Source organism: Amblyomma mixtum, chromosome 3, assembly GCF_055824585.1.
Source record: "Amblyomma mixtum isolate Tamu chromosome 3, ASM5582458v1, whole genome shotgun sequence".
NCBI lineage: Eukaryota > Metazoa > Arthropoda > Arachnida > Ixodida > Ixodidae > Amblyomma > Amblyomma mixtum.
This window is the reverse complement of record NC_143014.1, coordinates 43,181,820-43,194,579: the sequence shown is the minus strand read 5'-3', so window position 1 is coordinate 43,194,579 and position 12,760 is coordinate 43,181,820. Positions and strand designations below refer to the sequence as shown.

Below are 12,760 nucleotides of genomic sequence, written 5' to 3'. Positions count from 1 at the left end.
CCGTATTCGTTTTGCTAAAGTGCACGCTTGGTGCAGCACGAGTTCTCGCCTGGTGTGCACACTCCGATGCGGAAGTGCAGCAGCAATACGGCGGTGCCCATGCGTAGACAGCAGATGTGACCGCACTGCCAATGAAATGGTGGCGGTTCTTTCTTGAAATGAGGAGGTGGGCAGCTGTCCATGGCGTCAGGATTGTACATCTAAACATTCAAGTCGGGCCCCGTAGGCAACATTTGAACGCACAATCGTAAATCCTGCTGAACCTAACGAAACCAGTCAATGATTGCTGAACCTAACGAAACCAGTTAACGATTGTCGTTTAACCTTTTACGAGACGTAAAATTGTATTATGGCTTACATGCATGCATACAGATGGTAAAATTGTACTCAAAATGACTCTAGAAATTGAATCAGATCCTTTTCAAGCCGCTTCGACCACTGGTATTTAGAAAAAAGTTGTACAGATTTAAACCAATGACTTCGTAACAAAAACTCAAATATCGTATGTGCGAAGGTTGCACCGAAAGTAATGCAAAAGGTCGCACAACTTCTTTTTTACCTGACATACACTGTTCAAATACTACATATTTGTAGAGTAACTCTTCTTTTACAATAACATTCGTTTTCTTTTGCACGCAACTAATGGATCTTTTGCAGGAACCAACGGATATTTTCCACTGCATGCAGCTCATGGATCCCAAAGGGAAGCAACGGGCCGTCATTGAGTTTTTGACGAAGAAATCATGCAGGCTGTCCGATATCCACAGAAGGCTACTAAATATTTACGGAAATGGCGCCACTCACAAGAGCAATGTGCTTAGATGAATTAAGAAGGTCGAACAAAGAATACCAGCGCTGAATACAAACCGTATTGTGGGAAAACATCAACTGTGACCACTGTCACGAATCGTCAGCTAGAAGACCAACTGACGTCGGCCCACATGCATCGCTTGTGGTGGAGAATGTATACATTGATTAATAGTTTTTTATTGCGAAAGAGTTGCTTTACAAGCAGGTAGAATTTAAATGACGTATGTCAGGCAACAAAAATGTGCATTGCTTTCGGTACAACCTTCGTATTTATACCACTGTCTTTTCGACCTATAAAAAAATTTGCATAACAACTGAAAACTGCTTCAAGAACTATTATGAGTTCAAAGGCTCTTTTTCGCGCCAAAATGGGCCGAGTCGAACTGCACAAATGCGCTTGCAAAACACACACAGACCACTAAGAACACCTGCTAGCGAGATAAAAAAATACACTGATTGGTTTGTTTGATAGTTCGGTGTATGGCAGCGCGCTAAAATATGGTGCATAGGCGCACCGTTGTCCGTTTGCCGGCATTTGAAGCACGGCGAACAAGTGGTACACATGAGTACCACTGTACGTGGTGCAGGCAGGGGCTTATTATTTTTATTTCCTTTTCGGTTGCCCCAACCTATTCTTTGTCGTATGATGAGAAGAACGTTGTGCTCTAAGCGGTGCGGGCCGGGCGCTATTATTTTTCATTCCTTTTACTCGCCCACCCTAATTTTTGTCGCATGATGGGTTAACATCACCAGCCGGTTTTCAGATACTCTTCAGATGGACTGACCACGAGTCGAGAGGTGCCTCGGGCTTGGCATAGATATGCAGATGGTCGCGTCGGACGACCGCAACCTCCACCAAATGAAAGGGGGGTTTCTGCACAGGTAGCACGGGGACGGAGTTCACGGCGAGCGACACAAAATGGGCGAGCAAAACGGCGGGCAGCGCAGATGATGGCCTGTTATAATGAAACTTCAGGTTTTTTAGTGAGAAGGCCCAAGTTTTGAAAAATCAGTACAAGCTTAAAGACCTATAGGCTGTCGAATACCGAAAGACTTTTCTGCCCACGTACGTAGCATTCGTAAAAAAAAAAAATGGAAGCGTCTGCTTACCTTAGAAACAATGGGTCGAGCGTACGTCTTCGATTCGACCATGCATTTATTGATAATGTCAGGTATGACTGGAATCCTGTATCTCATGGCCTAGTCAAGGCCGCCGGTCGCATAACAGTGGTTACGCTACTTCCTCACGTTGACTATACCCTCCAGTTATGATAACAAACTGAGCGTTTTGAAATTCATTGCGAGGAGCCTCGCTAACAAGTTTCCTGACTTCGTTTCGCTAGTATCTTCTCATCGCGCACACATTGTTGGGGTTACTGAAACATAGTTTACGACAGAAGCAAACTACGCGTAGGACCAGCATCACAAAACATGCATCCAGAGCACCACAAGGCCAGAAGAATAGCGCGGGCCAGGTATACAGAAGTGCAATACAGAGAATCAGAACCACGGATGCGGCGGCCTGCCAGGATAGAGAAGTCATGACAGCAGTCACAGCAACAGAGGGAAAGGTAACAAGAAGCTTGACCATCAAGACCAAGGACGCGATCATAGCCCAAGAAGTTGATACAGCATTAGCATAATAACCCAAGATATCATCGACACGGCACAACAAGCAGCCAGGAATTATGGCGACGTCAGAATCTCGAAAGCAGCGACCAAGATTATTTAAGCCCAGAAGATTAAAAACAGAAGCAAATCATATGAATCCCCGCAAACTGCTCCACCGGGGGGAATACAGCAGCCCACACTGCGGCCCGAGAGCTGGCCGACGGGGCCCTATCAAACGGAAAGCCAGACTAGAACGAAACAGCCCCTAAGCACGTACTTACAGGAACATCGTGAAGCATTACAGACTGGGAAGAAGAGGATATCCACACGGAAGCAAACAAATGAACATTGAAGGGAAAACAACACTACAGAGGCTCCCTACCATGTTTCCCAACCCTAGCATAAGAGCAGGATCAACCGAGACCAATATCCAACCACATGCAAGAACTACCGCCACGAACATCGGGACCTGTACCACACGGTATGGGCATGCCAAGATAACCCGAACATCGCCAAGGTAGACGACCCGAGACCTGAATAGTGGGAGGACACGCTGACCAGCTCTGACCTGGAAACACAGCGACAGATGGTATACGGCCACGCGGGCAGCAAAATCCAATGCGGTCCTGGACTGAAGGTACCGACCACGACGAAAGCCCGTTAATTTAATAAACCTTTGTTCCTCGTTCTGCTCTGGCTTGCATCAAACAGTTTATGACAGCATGAGACAAAGCGCTGTCTTGGATTTCGTTTTTCTCCCCATCCCTATTTTTGAAAATGGTGTTGCTAGTTACCTCATAGATAGTACCTCAGGCCATAAGGAAGTGATTTTCGCAATTTCATCCAGTGTCCCCAAACCCAGTTATGTATACTTTATATATTATGATTTTCCACGCTCGAATGATGCAGCCATGACTGATGCTCTGAGCGACTCTTTTGAGATGTTTTAGCAGCTAACTCTTGTCGGTGATGTGCATGCACTTGTTAATTTCTTCGAAAATATTGCTAAATATTGTATACGGTGTCCCGTTCCCCTCAAAACTAAAAGAAAAATGTTCGTATTCCCTGGATTACAAGATAAATATAGCAACTGTGGCATCGTGTCGCAAGGTTACGCCGTTCCAGGTGGAGCGGTAATCCCGGCAAAACTGAATTATTCTTGGAAGCTAAGGAGAAACTTGAGATTCAAACCAAGACCAGAAAAGATTTCTATTACAGTCCGACCTTGAGCAGATTGCTTTAAAGCAACCGTCGTAAGTTTTGGAAATCTGCACTGCCCGGTAACTGGACTTCGAATACCTTCCTGATTAGCGAGGTACCCAACTATGACCCTTTGTCTGTTGAGTCTGCATGCAATACCTACTTTCAATTATTTACTACAAACATTCTCGAAACTCCTTCCTTTACTTGTAATCCATATTCCTCAGTTGACGATGTTCATGTTTCCAATGAAGGTGTTCTCATATTTTAAACTAAAAAGAGCTGTGGGCTCAAAAAGATTCCCGACTCATTTCTAGATGCCTACGCATTCCTCGATGCAAATGACGCATATGACGCTTTTCTTTTAACTGTTGAGGGCTACATACACAGAATGTTTTCCACGGGTTACTAGACAGCAATCCTCAAAAATGCTCAAGCCATGGCTAACGTGGGAATGCTAAAAAGCGATACATGTAAGTATAAGCTTTACAAGCGTTTCGTGGAAACAAAGAAAATCTAAAAAGCTTTAAAATTATAAGAATAAAATAAATAGCCTTAAAATGGAAGCCAGGAGAGATCATATAAATAATTTGTTTAACGTATACGCAATTAGAAGAACTGAAATTGGCTTAAAACATTTAGGCTCTTTATTAAACACAAACCAAAAGCCCACAATAGATGAGCGAAACAGTGATGGTAAAATATTATACAGTATTGAGCTGGCGAACATATTCAGCAACTTTTCCGCTAATGCCACTGTGGACGCCAATTCAGAGGACTTTTTAAGGTACTTGGGATCTACAGTGTATGAAAGAGCATTTCTAGTCCCAGTGGTAGCGATCGAAGAACGTTGAGAAAACTCCCCAGTCGTTTAAGAATAACGAAAGTTGTGATGTAGATGGATTACAAATTCTTCCAATAAAGCACGTATCTAGCCTAATCTCGCAACCCCTGGCACACGTTATAAATAACGCGTTTACTTCTGACGTGTTTCCCTCTAAACTACAAATTTTAAATTTCAAAAGTAACTTTAGTATTAAAGATTGGAAGAAGGATGAGTTATCCAATTAGTGACGTACGCGTATATCTATTTTGCCTGTATTTTTCCAGTGCATATAAAGGTTAATAAATGAGCACATGATTAGTTTCGTTCAACAGTATAATATTTAAAAAGATTCCCAGTTCGGTTTCGTCAAAAACTGCTCAACTGAAGCAGCTTCACCAACCCAAAAATAAATTATTTTAGAATAATTTGAAAGACAGCGGTATCAGCTTGTCATTTACATTGACTTTTCCAGAGCTTTTGATAACATTATAACCATAAAATTTTACTGCAGAAACTTTATCGTTATGGTTTCAAAGGTAATTTCAAAGAGAGGAGGCGGAGGGTAGCGGCATCCCAGCAGACGCGCGCGCCGCCGCGGAGATGAGGAGGAGTTTCACTTTGCTGTGCTCAACGGAACGCTGGTTGTGTTCGATTAAACGCCCGGTCGCCCACAGCGAAAGCTCCCGGCCGGACTAGGCTAATAATAATGTGACATTGAAACCAGCGTTGTGTCTTATATCACCGGAGCTATCACTCGACATTCGGTTCAGCAGCGTTGAACTCCTCGTAACTTTTTTTCGTGCACCTCTGTTTATTTATCTCTGTGTATATAAACCCTTCACACCCGCTCCATTCCTTCCCCCGGTTCAGGTGGTCGCCCACAGCGAGACAGTTACCACGCCTTTCCGTTGCGATCGTCTCTTCGAAGCAAGGAAAGCCTGCGCCCTTCGATTTTCCCGGTCAGTTCAATCGAAGAGCCAGAATATTTAATTTGAGCGCAAGTCAATTTAATCCGGAAGCCAATGATGTTAACCCACGTGCCAGAAATTAAATGTTTAGCATTAGTAACGGATGTCCGGTGTAGCTTCGGCATAGATGTCCATATCAGCCATGGCACAAAGGGCTGCTTTCACGAACGGCGTGCCTCGGCGGCACAGTGGCTATGGCGTTTAGTGCTAAGCCCAAGGTTGCGGGATCGAATTCCAGCCGCACAGCTCGCATTTCGCAAAAAAACAACGTCCGTGTGCTGTGTTCTGGCAACGCACTTTAAAGAAGCCTGCAGTAATAAACTTTACTGCTTAAATGAGCAGGTGAGAGTCTTCGCCCTAGGCGTGCGGCGTCCTTAGTCCAGGAGGCCGTGGGCCCTGGATGTTTGCCGCATGCTTTCCACCAGCATGAGCTGGACCTCATGGTCGGAGCTGGTTAGCCGGGCCCCCCACTGCTGTTCGTATGGTTGTTGCGCGGGTCGTACAACGGTGTCATCGCACTCCCACACCATGTGGCGCAGGGTATTGGGCACCTTGCAATGGAATTCGTAGCACGTTGGGTACATCCTATATGAGGGCGTTGATGAAGGAGTTCGCCTGTAGTTGCCAGTGAATGATCGCTTCTTCCCTGCACAGACTGGGGTGCAGGTTGGGTAGAGTCGCCTGTTCGGTCTCAGGTGCTGTGGATGCCCGGAGAACGTGTTCTCGGGCCGGGGCGCCGGCCACCACGTTCCACGTCAGGGAATCGTGCCCCCGGATCCAAACAACGTAGATGTCTGGGGGTTACTGGTAGGTGGCCGAAATTAAGAGGGAACCCTCCATTAGTGTGTCTCCCTCTCCGATTCCTTTCGCTCCCTCCTTCATCCCTTCCCTCACGGCGCGATTCCGGTGTCCGCCGAGAGATTACTGCAGCTTTTCATTCCTCGGAAAAGATCTGCATCTGTAGTGGTCGGCAGCGTGTTTCACTATTTTTACCATCGTCGTTTCCTCGCTGCCATTGATCTGAAAGCCTAATTACGCCCCACGCCCTATAATTTAATTCTCGTCTTCATCTTTTGGATATTTTTCGGCCATGTTACCTTCTTCAAGGGCCGTTGTACCTGGGTTGCACATATCGGGCGACCTTGTTGTTGTTGTTGTTGCCTTAGTGGCATGGCACATACCCACGACGGGGGATTGGCCAGGATTCAGTGAGGAGAGCCCAAAGAAGGTAAATTGGTGCCAAGTGTAATCTTCGTCTTCTGCGTCCATTACGGTTCTTTTCTTCCTCTTCTGCTTATGCCTTCCTATGTTTTGTGACGGTAGTTTCACTTCCTAGCAGGGACTCCGGGGCTTTTTTTTAGTGATGGGGCAGTACTTCGAGTCTCTTTTATTATTTTTATCGAATGTTTTCATTCAAATGTTAGTTCAACTTTTCCTTTCTTTATATTTTTCTTATTTTGCATTCCTTAAAGGTGTATTTGTTTTATGTATATATAAATTCAAAATGAAATGGGCAGTTTTATAAAGATGTACCATTAGCATCAAATGAAACACGACCGAAGAAGATAGCTGAAACGTGAACACAAGAGCACACAAATATAAGGTTCTCCAGAAAATACAGAGTGGATTCAATAAAACTTCATGTTATGGTCTTCGCGTCAGACAAGTGAAAACCAAGTGCACTATAGTGTTCATTCTCCTTCAGCTAAAATCTTCTCATTTTGCTATTTTCATTTTCATCGTCTTGTTCGCTTTTCATTTGACGCTAACTGCATATGCATGGCGATGTGTGACGGCATTAAAAAAGTTTCCGCATAGTCTGGTTCAATTTTGCTAATCATGCTAATTAATATCGGTCAGTCACTAAAGAAATTCTGTTGGGACATGATATTGGTTTAGGTTATTCAAACAAAAACTTTAAGGCTGGCTACAAAGCCAACTCAGCCAGACTGCACTTTACATTAATAACGCCCTAGGATTGAAGCGTTCAGCAAAAATCTGGTCCGAGCGCAAACAGTTGGAGACTGACGGGGCGCTGCCCCTCTGGGGAAGAAGGGGCGACCCCCTCCCCCTCCCCCCCGCTCCGGAGTCCCTGCTTCCTAGTAATTTCACGCGATCGGGCCCCGCGGTGTCGATTCTCCATTTGTTTATTCACTTGTTCATTCACTTGTTTATGCATTTATGCAAAAGGTGCATATTACATACTCAGGAATCGCGTGAAAAAGCTGGCTGATCTCTTTGTTTTCGCTATTTTCAATGCCATTTCTTATCAACGTTTTCTGGCTTACGATGCAAGCGCACTCACACATAAAAATGTAGGGATCGTAAGTAGGGCTACAGTAGACTGCCAGGCGGGCTAACGTAGAGGCACCGTGAGTGTGCATGAATTACGCAAGAGCTTCCGCCAATCGGGCCTGTGGCGCAACGGATAACGCGTCTGACTACGGATCAGAAGATTCCAGGTTCGAATCCTGGCAGGCTCGCGTGTAACTTTTTTGCATCCAAAGAGCTCAACGCTTGGAATGTGTTCTCTTTTCTTTTTTGTACACGTACACTAACACACTCGCTTTAAAGATAAAGCCTCGTTGAGCTCCTTTACGCTGTATATCTCCTGCATATATTGACTCGCAGCGGAAGCTATTAACTTACCCCACACTAAACGTAAATTATAAGAGCCTGGTTTCGTACCCGGTTACCGCGACTGAACTGTGTAATTTACGAACATAATGAATATTTCCATTCGAATCCAAAAATATTTAAATATTGCGCAGCCTCATGAAAAAGCGCCGCAAGATTGTTCGCGCCCACATAAAATGTTTGCTATTCCATTTGCATGAATCCACGAAGAGAATAATGAAGGTCATGGTATTCGTGTGCCTCTAGGCAGAGAGAATTGGTGCCAGCGTTCTTCAATCGAAACCACGTTCGGCAATCAGTGAGAAAGAGAAGGGGAGCGAGGAGGGTCGTAGCAAGGAGGAGTTATAACTTGCCGTTGGGCTGAAACGCTAAGGTTGTGTTATGCCCAGAAGAGAAGGATGTGAGAATACCGCACAGCTAGAGAGAATTCCTCGTTCTGTTTCGAAAGCAGTTATTCTTCTCCAAAGGTGCCTTGATATCAACAAAGTAAGACATGAGATAAGATGGACAACGAGGCCTGCGGTACTGGAGCTTTATAAGCTTGCGATTATTACATTGATAGGTATAGCCGGCCAAATATTTAGCTGGCGTGCGCGACGGCCGCTTTTTCTGCGCTCGTGCGCTTTGTGAGGAAGCAAACTTGGGGAAAGCTCAATATTAGGCAGGGGTTTAGTGATCCTCTGCTCAAATTTGATATCTTAGCAAGTTTGAGCCGTCATAAGCTGCAGGAGCACGGAAAACGCGGCCGTCGCGCACGCCAGGTAATGATTTGGCCGGCTGCACATGGGCAGAGCTGGTCATACTGCCATGTGTTTTTCACCTACTGAGCACTGCTTATGAGCTCTTTTTTTTTTTTTTTCAATGCGAAGGATGTGTTTTGTCGAACTATGCATGTCTCGATTAGTTACAGAAGAACAAATGACGTAATCAGACACACTTCAATCAATTCTTGAAGTTGATGGAATGGTGGAAGACCGCTGTGGACTCGCTTTCTTGACATACGCGTATACCAGTCACTGCCATGGCTTGCCTTCGTAGAAGAACGACATCGGCTAAAAAACTTTGGGGGCATTCTTAGCCCCATTCTTAAATTTAAGTTATGCGATAGTATTTAGTTTGCCTGCGATGGTGTCTACAGTGAGTGAATAATATTGCTATTTTCACGCCAAAACTCCCGTTGGAACAGGTACCTGATTCAGGAGGAAAACGGCGCAAAAATACGTGGACAAAAGAGAGACAAACACGACAGGACCCGTTGTCTCTCTTTTGTCCACGTATTTTTGCGCCGTTTTCCTCTTGAATCATAAACGAACTAGCCCAAACTAGAGTTCTTCTTGAACAGGTTCTATTACTTTTATATGGTATGCATCAGTCACCACCTTCTAGAATGTTCGAGTACCTTCATTGGATTATCATGTGGGATTATGCTAATTCTACCCACTAATCCACCTTAATTCATTTTCTGGGGTGGGTCTTCTTTCAAAATTTTTTGGGTCCTTTGGAATTTTTAGGATTGAGCCAACTTCCAAATTTTGGGGGTCCTCAGATTTTCAAATTTCTAGGTGCCCTATGATTGGCCCACTGGTGTTCCCGTGGCGTTGATGACGTCACGACCCTCGCAATTGCATTCACAGATCACGTGGAGTCTTACCACTCCTGGCACAGTGATGTAGCGGTTAAGCGATACGCCACTGCGCCAGCAGGCGACTGTTTCAACTAATTTCATTGCCGCATGCCACAATGGACAGGTATAGCTCCCAACCTGGCGAGCATGTCAACTCCCACATGCCATGGTAGCTAGGTTGTGATTACGTCGTAAGATCACGTGACCTCACTCGGCCAATCAGGGAATTTTGCGATAGAGAAGCCGGAAATTTTTTTCTGAGATGACAACCTACATGCTATTGCATCAAAAGGGGCCGATTGTCTCGCAAGTGGGTGCCATAGAAACATCCTGTGAACAACGGGAAGGTGGCGAAACATTCATGTGCGGGATATCCTATCCACGGCAGTTCAAGACGTATACCAGAGATCCCCATACCTTCGCGGAATGCTACAAGGCATCGTAATTCACAGATACCCACAATTTGTTTTTCGCGGATATTCGCTTTTTGTAGTTTCTGCCGCTGAGGCATAATTGCTTGCAGCAGTCTGGCAACAATAACCCTGCCATCTCCATAGGAGGCATCACTTGCAATTACATCTAGCTCTCACAGCAGACCCAGCTCTTGAGATCAGTTCCAGCTCCCATATAGGGTTTCTCAATATTACCCAGCTACAAGCCACATACGCGGCGCAGTTCGGAGCAGCATAGCAGCACACCATGCCCGCGGTTGCCATGGCCACAGCGTCCGCCGCACACGGCCGTGAACGAAGAAAACGAGCGGCGCGAGAGGCCGGCTCGAGAACGCCGGCTGCGCTGCTGGCCCGATGCGCTGCGCGCTGTTCCTGGCGGCGTGGGCCGCGGCGCTGGCTGTGGCCGAGCCGGCGCTGGACCCGTGGCTCCAGGCGCTGTACGGCCGCCGCCGGCTGCAGAAGAAGGACGTGCGCGTGCTGCAGGCAAAGCTCGCCGAAGAATACGGGGGCAACCAGGCCGCGGCATACGACTACGGCGGTGGCGACTACGAGCACATCCCTGCCAGCAGCCTGCTGGGCCGTATCTTCCACAAGGCTGACCTGGAGTACTACGACGACGAACGCACCACGCTTTACTGCATCACGGTCAAGCCCAAGCCCTACACCACTCAGTCCACAACGCCCGAGGTGATCTGCTTCCCGCCGTCGCGCAGACCCAAAACCAGGACCACTACCACCACCCGCGCTACCACTACCGCCACTGTCGCGCCAGTCGGCAACTGCGAGAATGCGCAGCCGCCACCCCACGAGGTGAGAACGTCGACTACCACAACATCGGCGCCACACATTCACTACGGGCACCCCAGTTCCACTGGTAAACACCACGGGGGCCACCACAGCACCCAGGAGTGCACCACCCACGAGCACCAGAAGACGCACCCCAGCACGCGCGCCAGCACCACCAGGACAACCACGCACAAGACGTCTACCACCACCCCTAAGCGCACAACGCGTGCCAGTACCAAGACGACCACTCGCGCATCGACCTTCAAGAGTACCAGCACCCACGTGCACGTGCCGAAGACAACCAAGGAGATCCCTGCCGTGGGCGAATGCGAAGCTGTTGTGCCAAGGACACTCGCGACGTCGACTTCACGAAAGACAAGTACCAAAGCGGCAGCGACAACGCATAAGCGTGTGACGACGCGTAAGCCAGCCACGTCGCGTAAGGTCGCGACCACGCGTAAGCATGTGACAACGCGTAAACATGTGACCACGCGTAAGCATGCGGTGGCTCACACCACACGCAAGACAGCCACACCTCCCAAGCCCGACGGATGCTTGGGGCCGTCACGAGCAGAGCCGCCAGCAGCGCCCACGGCTATGCGGCACACGCAAGCGACTCCTCCCGGCCCAAGGACGCGGCCGCCCGTTGACGAGTTCCTAGCGGCTTGGGGCTACTTCAAGCACCACAACTCGCTGGACCCTCGCAACGCAAGCCACTGGCGCGAGTTCCACAACGGGGGCGTTCCACACGCGCCGCGGCGCCGGGACGTCGCCCGACGGAACGACCTGGTCGTGGTCGTGCCACCGTGGCTGCGGATGGCGCTCGTGGTGCCCCCGGGGCAGCCAGCTGCGCCGCGGCTGGCCAAGCGCGAGGAGCCGGGGGCAAGCGCTTCGCCCTACCAGGTCTACTGGTTCAACAGCTGGCCGCCGGCCGGCAAAGAGGTGTCTCGGCTGCCGGGCCGCGACAAGGAGAACTTTGTCAAGCTGGCATCTTGGTGGCAGGACGTCATCAAGGCGTATAACGGCCACCATCGCAAGAAGCGCGGCCTGGTGCGCCCCTGATTAAAGATTTGCCGGCCTCCATACAGTGTTGCCTCTGGGGGCACGCCGCGCGCTCAGGGGGGAGGGGGGAACCGCGAGGGGGGGCCCCGCCGAGCGCCCCCTGGCTGGCCTCGTTTCGCGGTGACGTTTCGGGAAGCCCACTGAAAAAGAAAGCGCGCCGCCAGTCGAGCGTGTCTTTGGCCCGCGATGCCGGCGTGCTGACGGACGCCCCATGGCTGCGCTCTCGGTGAGTACCCCTGCCCGCGCGGCTCCGTGACCCCGGCCGGGGCCCACTGGCCGGCCCGCTCTGGCGTCACGAACCCGCTCCGGGCGCCGCGACCGCGGCTCGCACCGCTGGTCGCAGCAGGAAGCGCGCACCTCCGATAGCGCCGAATCCAGAAAAAGACTCCCGGAATCTGGCCTGCCGGCGCGCTCGAGGCGAAACATCCGGGTGCCGTATTTTTAGCCGAGGGCCGCCTTGCCGATGCCGTGTACTGCACGTCGGTGGCGGGTGTGCGCGCTTCCTGACGCTGCCTCAGCGACAAGACCCGGCGCCTGCGAGAGTCGGAATGCTCCGATATTCTGCCCTCGTGAACGCGTCCTGCTCGGCTGCGTTCCGCGGCGGGCCATCGCCGCCGGCCTGGGAGGTCCCCCCATTATTTGCCCACAAGGGGGGGAGTGGCCGCCGCGCAGAGGAGCAGCTTGCGGCGCGCCCCTTTTACCAACCTCGTCTGCCCGGTGCTCTCCGTACCGTAACTTGGACGCATGACGAGCGAAGGACGTCGGCGAGTGTTGCCAGTGGTCG

General features: G+C 49.3%; 1 protein-coding gene and 1 non-coding gene across 2 annotated transcripts in view; both read left to right on the top strand.

Moving 5' to 3' along the window:
* The first annotated feature begins 7,825 nt into the window (after positions 1-7,825).
* On the top strand, positions 7,826-7,898 carry TRNAR-ACG (transfer RNA arginine (anticodon ACG)). The gene has a single exon. It is a non-coding gene; the product is annotated as a tRNA-Arg (tRNA).
* Positions 7,899-12,134: 4,236 nt separating this feature from the next.
* LOC149349940 (uncharacterized) overlaps positions 12,135-12,760 on the top strand; it is a 33,149-nt gene continuing 32,523 nt past the window's right edge. Inside the window, exon 1 of the mRNA XM_089578920.1 lies at positions 12,135-12,202. Coding sequence (XP_089435046.1) covers positions 12,188-12,202 — 15 coding nt within the window. The 5' untranslated portion in view covers positions 12,135-12,187. The remainder of the gene's footprint in view (positions 12,203-12,760) is intronic.